Raw genomic sequence first — 9,933 nt, 5'->3', positions numbered from 1 at the left:
AAATCACGATTGAATCTTCTGCCTACCTTCTGTTCATATTAAAGATTAAATTTAGAAAATCCTAGTGACCGTCAAGGCATGACCCAGTGTACTGTGAGAACTTAAAAATACATTGATCTAAAACATGAGAACTTTGTCATTTAGGACAGCTCGCTGAGTTGAGCATTACGCGAAACAGGATTAAGAAATAAAAATTTAAATTACCGATATGTACTGCGATATTCTAATGACAACTCTGACGTTTATGGCTATTGATGCAAATATTGAGGTAATTTTAACCGGATAATATCAACTGAAATCAACGAACATCGGTGGCTTTAACGGATTAAGCACTTGACTTGCAATCGTCAGGTCCTGGGTTCGAATCCCGCCATGTACCAATGTGTTTTACGATTTTCGATTTACATATGTACATTTATCCGACGTTCTTACGGTGAAAGAAAACATCGTGATGCCAACTGCCAAAGCTGGGCATTAACTCGTTAATCCGTTAATCGTTAATTAACGAAGTTAACATTTTGCTTAACGGATTAACTTTTAAGTTAACTTCAAAAAGTGTTAACGCTTTGTTAACTTCCGTTAATTAAGTCCGTTAATAGTTACATTAGAAACTTCTATACGTGCTGTCATTTTGTTTAAATTACGCGCCACGCCACGCTCGTAAGTTCAACTATGTTGGGCGACTGTCGGCTACTCAAATGGTGAACGAACGAGTTGATAATTGATATATGTGAAGTTCGCGTCCAAGTGTGATGCATCAGAGCGCCCGGGAAGGACGTGACCAACAGGACAAAATCAAAAGAAGGTTCGAAATATTATATTTCATTACGAGTATATAAAAGCACGAGTATGTAAGACGACCACGAAGCTTTTAGAAAAAAAAATCATTTAAGTTTATTTGATTCATGAAAATATTTCTAAAAAGAAGCTCTTAATTTGTTATAATATCAGATTTAATGTTTTGATTCAATGAATTAGTTTAGGTTTAATTTTATTTCATCTCATTAAATTTCATTTTTATTTCATATCAATAAAAATAATCTACTGAAGACTTGGCTGTTTGGGCATAGTTCCCTTTGCCTACCCAGAATGGGTGAAGAAAACAAAAAAAATCTCTGTTTATATTCCTTTACGGTTGGCGCCATTTTCCAAACATTTTAGTTAGTTGAGTTTATTGTGTTTTTATTATTCTATTAAATTGCTTCATTTTTTGCATCTGTATTAAAAATAGTTGTTTAGTACAAGTGCGGAACCGTCATTATGAAATATGCTATACTGCATTCATACTTGTCTCTAATACTAATGTGTTATAGAATGTATAGTCAAATTACTATTTTAAACAAGTGTCGCCACAAAAGTATGAAATTAGTATGTATAATTTTGGTGTGGTTAACTGTTAACGATTAACTTTAACTTGCGTTAAATTTTTGAGAATTTAGCGCTTTAACGATTAACGAAGTTAATTTTTTAATTAACGATTAACGAAGTTAACTTTTCGATTAACGATTAACGAAGTTAACTTTTCGATTAACTGTGCCCACCTGTGCAAACTGCACATATTTGAAAAGAATCAACCCGCACTGGGCCAGCGCGGTTGACTATGGCCTAGTCACCCCTTATTTGGGGAGGCTGCGAGCCCCTCAGTGGGGACGTATAGTGAGCTGATGAAAAAAAAATATCAACTTACCTACACGTTTGCACAAAGAATTTCAAATCTATTTCAATTATAATTTTAATTAGTAAGAGCCGTACACAATCATGAGTCAACAGTACAACAGCACCTTTAGTACCGCTATCTATAGTTACAGTACATAGTACTATCAGCGCGGGACGGCAATCACGGCACAGGGCCGGGGCCGTGCCGCAGCTAATTGAAGTTTGATGTCCTGATAGCCCGTAGCCCGCAGTCCGCGCAGGATAGCCGCCAATTGTTCTCGAAGATTTACGGCCGGCCACAGCGCAACAGTTACCTAACATTACTTTGCCATTGCAAGGTCTAGAATGTCGGCTTTTATGATAGCTTTTATTTAGGAGCATGGTATGAGAACAATGCGTGACGAAAAAGTTACAATCTATTTGTATGCTTCGACAATATAAATTCACGGGTGTTATAGTCGAAATTATGTTAATCATTATGTAGATATCAACAGTCTTTTATTCACAGATAAAGACAAATGACCTATTTCATTTCAGGTAAAATTTTTGAATAGTTTAAACTTTGAATAAGCCTTTAGATTCACATTCGACAGACGGACAACCTATTTTATATCAACACAGCTTTTGTTTTATCTTGGTTTGGATACTTGATATATTTTAAAACCTCTTTGGTCAGAGGTAATAGGGAGGGCAGTCGTGAGATGTCCCTCCCGCGCTGCAGCAGCTGCGCGATGTCTTATTGTTTACCCCTGTCTTGTCCTGTCACGTATCCCGAATCCCCGCACCCCGCGCCGTGCGTGCTTTGAATACTCATCTCCGTGTTGCTACGTGTCTTGTCTCAAATACCGAGCGATACACACAAACAGGTGCTTCGTACATTACGCTTTCCCTTTATTAGAAACTGGTTACATAATAGTTTGGCCAATAATTTCGTTGGTTTGTTTTCCGATATCGTATCTGATAGCATGGGATTCACGATTTTCCATAATAAAAATTGTCATTAAAACTATGGTTAGTAAGTAACTCATGAATATTATTGAACAGCAAGTTGTTGTTGATGATCGGAAGTGCTGACAGCAAAGCGCATGTTAATTGCTGTAATGTCGTGAATTAGTCTTCGTCTTCTGTCGTCAGTCTTCACTGGTTGCGGTGAGCATTGCTCTGTCTCTGAGCGCCAATTAGCCGCGACTAACGCTTGATTAATTACTTAATTACAGTCGCAATCCGCTGTAATTAGATCTGCACGAAGCTGAGATAAGCCTGCAGTACGACTGGAGTGTCTGAGACGTTCTCAGCGGTTAAAATGAATGAGAGCAAATTATGTTTAATTCCACAATTCTGCAATTGTTAATTTATTTATGGACATAGAGATTGTCATTGAATTCATATATTCATAAGCTTAGCTTGTTTTTGTCTCTCGGTAATTGTAGTCGTTGTTAGTCTATCTTAGAGGTATGCGGTATAGTGAGCTTAAACATTTCTAAAATAACTAAACTACTGCAATCTACGTGTGCATTTTGCCTTTAAACAACTGCTTCAATGTTTTATTAAAAAAAAGAAAAGAAATTCCATCACACCTTTATTAAAAATCCATTTCACTCTACTTTGCACCCCCATTATAACTTAATGAAACTAACAAAATACCAATAATTAATATAGACTAGGAACTAGCTGACGAGGTTTGAGGGAGAATTGTAACATCTAAATCAATCAGAGTCCAGGGTCCAGTTTTACGTGATCAGTTGATGATCGTTGAGTGTTCTCCTAGATTTCAGTCATGATCTCCTCGAGCAGCACCTCCATGGAGGGCGCCCAGTTGAGCTGATGTATCTTGGTGCGGAAGCACTTGCTGATCTCCAGCACGCGCAGGCATTCGTCGCTTTCCGCCTCGTTGCTGCGCTCGCAGTCGTGGATAATCGACACCAGTTGCTTCGCTATATCCTCATCTAGTATATAAAAGTAAAACAACAGTAATAAGTAGAACACTAAACTTTCTTTTTTTTTTTTTTTTTTTTTTTTTATATTTAAAAAGTTAGCGCTTGACCACGATCTCACCCGATGAGGTGAAGATGTGGTCTAAAGATGGTACGCGCTAGCTTTGTAGATGCCTATTCACTCTACTCTTGAAGGCCCCCACATCGTACTTGGACGGAAAAACTGACGCCGGCAACTTATTCCAATCCTTAGCAGTACGCACAAGGAACGATGATTCAAACTTTTTCTGCCTAATATTTCTTTAGAAATAAAAACAAACCTGAGTTAACGTCATAAAATTCTGAGACCCCGATCCCAGTACATTTTGCTTCGTATTTTTATTTACGAAACTACTTTAAGCAAACCTCACCGATCCGAATTGATAAAAATAAAATACAAAAACATGACAACCAACAGCAATTGACCGACGCGACGTCCGTCCCGTGTCCTATCTCGTATCTCGGCAACCCTTTTCCCTTCACAAATATTCCCCGGGACGCAATGTTTAGGCAAATACACAAATTGGCTCCGATCACGACAATCTGCATACTGCAAACGGCTGCATAGTTGTTTCAAATGACCTCAGCACTGAACTGTCGTTTAGGAAAATACCAATTTCTACTGCGGATTGTAAAATTAAATGTCGTATCATCATAATGAGAAATAAGCATGAACTTACCAGCTCCGTGTTTGATGGCAAACTCTCTGGCGTTGTCATGGTGCATCTTGAAGTCCTCGGTGATCAGGTTTAGCTTAACGACGATGCAGGTTATTGCGCATCCCAGCTCGCGGTTCACCAGCTCGTACTCTTCGCGCCAGAAGTTCATGAAGTCTTGCAATATGTGGTCGCCAAGGTTCATCTGCAACACAAGTTACGAGCAGTCATTACCAAACTTATGTCTAACTGACTTGATATTAAATAATGTTTTAAAGTCACCTCTTTTCTACAAACATCCATGGCCTTCATGAACCCTACGGTGAGCTGTTTCATGACCTGCTGCGAAGCGCTGGCTGCGGGCGGGCGCAACGCCGCGCACAGCACGCACACCGCCACCAGTCGCCATCTTGGATTCAGTATTGTGTTCGACGCTGCCATCTTATCCTCGTCTCTCAACTATTGTCGTGTATCACAGCGCTCACATTTTTATGGTGAATCTTGTCTTGTAATTAAAATTTGTAACTGTGAAGTCACTGATATCAATTTGTATAAGGGGTTCTGCTTTGCTCTTCGTAAATTTATTGGATTTTAATATTTATAATCTTACTAACCTTACTAATATTATAAATGCGATGTTTGTATGGATGGATCGATGGATGGATGGAAGTTTGTTTGAAGGTATCTCCAGAATGACTCAACGGATCTTGATGAAATATGGCACAGATGTAGAAAATAGTCTCGAAGAACATATAGACGACTTTTTATGTTTTTTTTAATTCCGCGCCGATGGGTCCGATGGCGACAGCTAGTAACACATAAAGTGCGTAGTTGAAACATGTAATGATGTTTGTGTTTCTTCGCTTTTAAATACCGAAGTTACTGATTATATACTGATAGTGTAAAATGTTTTTATCAGACAACATACAGATCTCTAAATAAGTAAGAAATAGCTTGTTCGAAAGATGAATTGACGCTTACAATTACGGGGTGGGCAGCGGATGTGGTAATTAATAAAAGAGGTGTGTATGAGCAAAGCGGCCATCACCTAGACCCCCCGCCCTCACCCCCCTCCCCCGGCGCCGTTCCCCGCCACTGATCACCGAACACCAATTACACACCTAGTTATACTTGTTGTACGATTTAATTGATAATCTTCCCAAGGGACCATCTTGTAGTTGCTCATTATATTTTTAATTCCCTTTGATAGATCCTTGTAATTATTTCTTTCTGTTTCTTTAGCCTAAACAGTGACTCAGGCTTGGAAGCATAAGTTTTCAAGCCAAACTTTAATTCATCTAATCTTCAATACACATTTTACGCTAACGTTATAATTATGTACTAACTACAGAATGATATTACATAGAGCGGACATCATGAACTAGACTTTTCTGCAAAACGCATGAACAGTTGTCAAGTTTGAGATGTTATAAATCATTTCACAATATTGTAATTAGGTCCAAGCTATTGTTAAACAAAATACATAAATGTATCATTAATATACAAGCCAATGATCACCATCGATGTATTTCAGAAAGTATGCTTTACGTCCGCTCTGTAACTTATAACATTTTAATCTTTAAATCTATAGATATGCCAGTCAATTTGGTAGGATGGAATCTCATATAAAAAGCGGACAATCCGCTGACCTCGTCTCCTCTTATCTATAGACATATTAAAATTCATCGTTCTGTTGTAAATTATAATGGCTGCAATATGCGGGCCCATTGTGTGCACGTCCGCGAGTCAGACGCGCAGGCATGTGCTATGGTTGACAGTACCTTTCCAAACAATTAGGACATATATATTTAAATAAAAATGTAATCGTGAGTTTGTTGGCTTTTTAATAGCTTTTAATCTTATACAATCAAGTACTTAGAAGCGAGCGTATCACCTTCTCAAAGGCCGGCAACGCATTTGCAATCCCTCTGGTATTGCAGATGTCCACGGGCGTCGATGAACACTGCTCCCGTGTTCCCGCTGCTCGTTTGCCCCCTTCTCTTATAAAAAAAATAATTAAATCAAAGTATCTGAAATATACCACAGACGTACCACACATACTGCCAACAGAAGCGTTTAAGTGCATCGTAAAACAATAGTAAAAGTTGACAGAAACACTACGAAATAGTTACATTATCCAATATAATTTAATACGTGGTCACCCTACAGCAGAGTCCTGAATGTAAAGCGCCCATACGAACGCAAGGCGACCTTCGCCTTTGGCTCGACGTTGGCTCTGCGTCCCCGGAGAATTAAAAGTAAATAAATAATTCATCATGACAACCGCTCCGCCATGCCATGCGGGAGTTCGCAGGAATTTTGTATTAGTTGGCGCACTTTTTTTCAAATAGTTTTAGAATATAAAGTCTTTCTATATCTATCTTCTGTAAAAGCTCTTTCTCTAAATTAATAACAACTACTGTGAACTGTAATATGAAACATGTCGAGAGTTATCTTTCGTTTGTATAATTTATGTCGTTTTACAATCGCATGTAACAAATGTGCCGTAATTGCCTGAACTTTGTATGTAACACCCTCGACTTAAAATCCTCGGGAGCATATCAAAGAAGCACTTCGTCAAAGTTTGGAGCTAATTACCGCCATTGGAGCAACACGACAATGTGTTTAGAGAGGCATTAAGTCAAATAGATAAACATGACGCCGCAGCGGAGTGCGCGTTGCCACTTCTACACACGACACGGGCACGAGACTTATGCGGGAAAGTACTATCATATAAATGAGGATAAAACTGATAAATTTCAAAAGTATAATGAAACAATACTTTATCATCAGCACCAGAAGTTTTACACTTACATTTATAATTTTCAATTTTAACTTTGAATAGACGTGTTTATTATACGTATCTTCAGTTAGGATTCATAAACAATGACGTGAAGGGACGGAGTGACAATGCGAACACATCTCTTGGCACGCACGCTACGGGATCAGCGGACGGATCGCGCGTCCCGCCGCGGCACGGTATGAGCGGTGCCTAGCGTGACGGCGGCGGGGATGAAGCGGGATAGAGCGGGATTACTCTTCATTAAACACGCCGCCGCTACATTTGTCTCCACAAATCCTGCTCACAATGTCCCGGGAGCGACGTTCATACAAACTTACAAGATTATCTACTGATTGATACATTGGTAACATAATTAAGACTATACACAAAAACATGTTGATAAATTGTTTTCAAGATATAATAAAAAAGAATTTGTTATTTCAAATTGTATTGCATTAGAATAAACGGATAACTAACTATTTGTCTGTTTCTATAGTTTTTTATAAACCTTAAACCGTACGATATCTCACAAATCTACTAGTTCATTAAAAATAATGCATTTAAATATTTCTATTCAGGTCGAAAGCATAATGGACATTGACGTTACAAATGTTATTGTGCAGTAAATTAAATACGTATAAAAGTGGCAATGCGTCGGTCTGGTCTGTTCTGGGCGAGATCCGCGACGTTGATGCCTCGTAAATCACTCAGCAATAAATCTGCAGCGCGGCGGCTTCGCGTTGGAGCTCGTCCAAGCTTGCACGGTTTCCATTGCCCGGAGTCCTGTGCCCTGTGCCCACCTCGACCTGCCCGCATTTTCATTTCATTTGGTTGAAGAATTTATGGATACTATGGACTTTTTTAATTATTTACGTGAAGCCCCAATAGCACAGTGAAATTTTGTAGTGCAATTAATTTTACTCACGTACTTCTATCTAATTGTATTATTGTGTTCTATCTGCAAATAGGTTCTTTAAAAATATGACAGGATACTTATCCCGTTGGAGCAGTTGTCAAACAAATGTTACAACATAATATCTTGTGTCATTACAGTCAAATGAGAGGGACACATTACTTTTTGCTGGATCCAGACAGCTAGTCTGAGAAGCTGTCATTATAAGTTTATATTTATACTAAACAAGTCATTACTACGTTGGTGGTAATGTTAGTAATAATAGGTATTCTTTTTACACTACATGGTTTAACAGCGAACGTTTATTTAAGTCATATTCCGTAGTATGTACAATCACAAGAAAGATTATAGAGTATTAGAGAATCAAGTATGCATGTGTGAAAAGAGAGAACATTATTAGAATGTTAAAGCTAAAGTATACAAGTACCAGTAAATTATTTAAATATATACTAGATGTGTGTTACTGTAATTGTTTCTTAGCTTTTACATAAATTTTACTATGGTATATTATATTAATATAATTATTTATTTATTTCAGGTAATATAACAAACTGGGATGAATTCTGTAAGTGTTGATAATAAGTCACAGATAAAGAATCACAAAATCAATTCTTATTAAATTTACTAACTAGAAATATTTCAAATGACGACTAAAAAGCAGTAGGCGGATATATATGTACCTATAGTAAGGAAGGCAATAATCATTTACAAATCTCATTTACGTTTGAATGGTGTAAGACGTGCGTTTTATTCGCAAGTCGGCCGTTACGGACTATCGACAGACGTCGTTTGCGCAAATCACAAGGATTATTTGAGGAGTGTAAGCTCACGGCCCATAGCCCAAGGCTCACCTGCGTGTCTTGCTTCCTCGGCCGGGTTTTGGGGTGTTTGGACAACAGCTGGCGATTACGATCTCCTCTCCACCCGCTGCGATTTGTTTAACTGACCCTTAAGATAGCTATAGTGTTAAGAACATTATAGAAATGACGATGTCGTGGTTTTTTTTTCAGTGAAAACATTACTTTATTTCTGACTTGTTTGTTTTAAGCCGTTGTGGTGACAATACCAATTAGAGTTAATTTAAGTAGAAAAGTTATCAAACTCGTAACCTAGTCGTAGGAAAATCACAAAATTAGCTAATTGTTTGAATGTCATTAAATCGAGAACCAATGTTTTTGGGGTACTAAATTATTTTAAACTCATGGTCATAATTGACTGTGATATAATAACATCACCATTATTACAAGGATTCAAAATTCGATACTCCTTCTATAACATTTATAGCTCTGCAAGACAAGAAAACATGTATAGCTTGTGTCGCTAAGACGTCGCTTATCTCAAGTCCTCGGGGGTGCTCCGGGCGCGCTCGGACCCCGGGGCTTAGCGCAATATCCCGGGATTTAACTGCAGGGACACGGGGTCCCGGGTCTGATGACTACGATCATTTGATGAGAGCTTTTCAACCGTTATGCTGTTTTAGCTAAGATTCAGAGGCAATCAAGATTTAATTTTGATCTTATGCCATAATATGAATTTTTGTTTTTTTTTTTTTGATGTCAGACAGTCTTATTGTTTGTAACATATGAGTATATTGTTATAATTTAACATTATATTTGTAACGCTGCAATATTTTCACTAAATCCGTTGGTCTCTGCCGTTAAAGTCAATAGATGTAGGTGTGCCGGGGTATCGGGTACCGGGGTAGTGGTGTAACGAGGTAGCGGGGTAGTGGACAGCGACGGCAACGTACCCTATAACTCATAGGACGTCGTAATTAAGCTCGCAGCCGCGCGGCAACCGGCAACTGCAATGAATCACGCCTTATCGGCAACTTTGTTATTTATTAATGGCGCTCTGTAGGGTGACAAACTATCGCGTAGCAAAATCCGGACAAGTTTTCTTTTCATATAGCTTCCAAAGCAGAGCTAATAATGTTACAATTATTCTATGTGG

At 38.3% G+C, this 9,933-nt stretch overlaps 1 protein-coding gene across 1 annotated transcript; it reads right to left on the bottom strand.

The window, feature by feature from the left end:
- Positions 1–3,219: 3,219 nt before the first annotated feature.
- LOC106718875 (general odorant-binding protein 1) lies at positions 3,220–4,757 on the bottom strand. Its single transcript, XM_014513074.2, has 3 exons — positions 4,568–4,757; positions 4,310–4,490; positions 3,220–3,602 (listed from the first exon to the last, which is right to left on the bottom strand). Exons 1-3 carry the CDS (start codon positions 4,724–4,726, stop codon positions 3,421–3,423), a joined length of 522 nt encoding a protein of 173 aa, XP_014368560.2. The 5' UTR covers positions 4,727–4,757; the 3' UTR covers positions 3,220–3,420.
- Between the last annotated feature and the right edge of the window lie 5,176 nt (positions 4,758–9,933).

The sequence above is a fragment of the Papilio machaon genome, chromosome 16 (genome assembly GCF_912999745.1).
Source record: "Papilio machaon chromosome 16, ilPapMach1.1, whole genome shotgun sequence".
Lineage (NCBI taxonomy): Eukaryota > Metazoa > Arthropoda > Insecta > Lepidoptera > Papilionidae > Papilio > Papilio machaon.
Note: the sequence above shows the minus strand (reverse complement) of the source record. Positions and strands in the feature narration are given on the sequence as shown.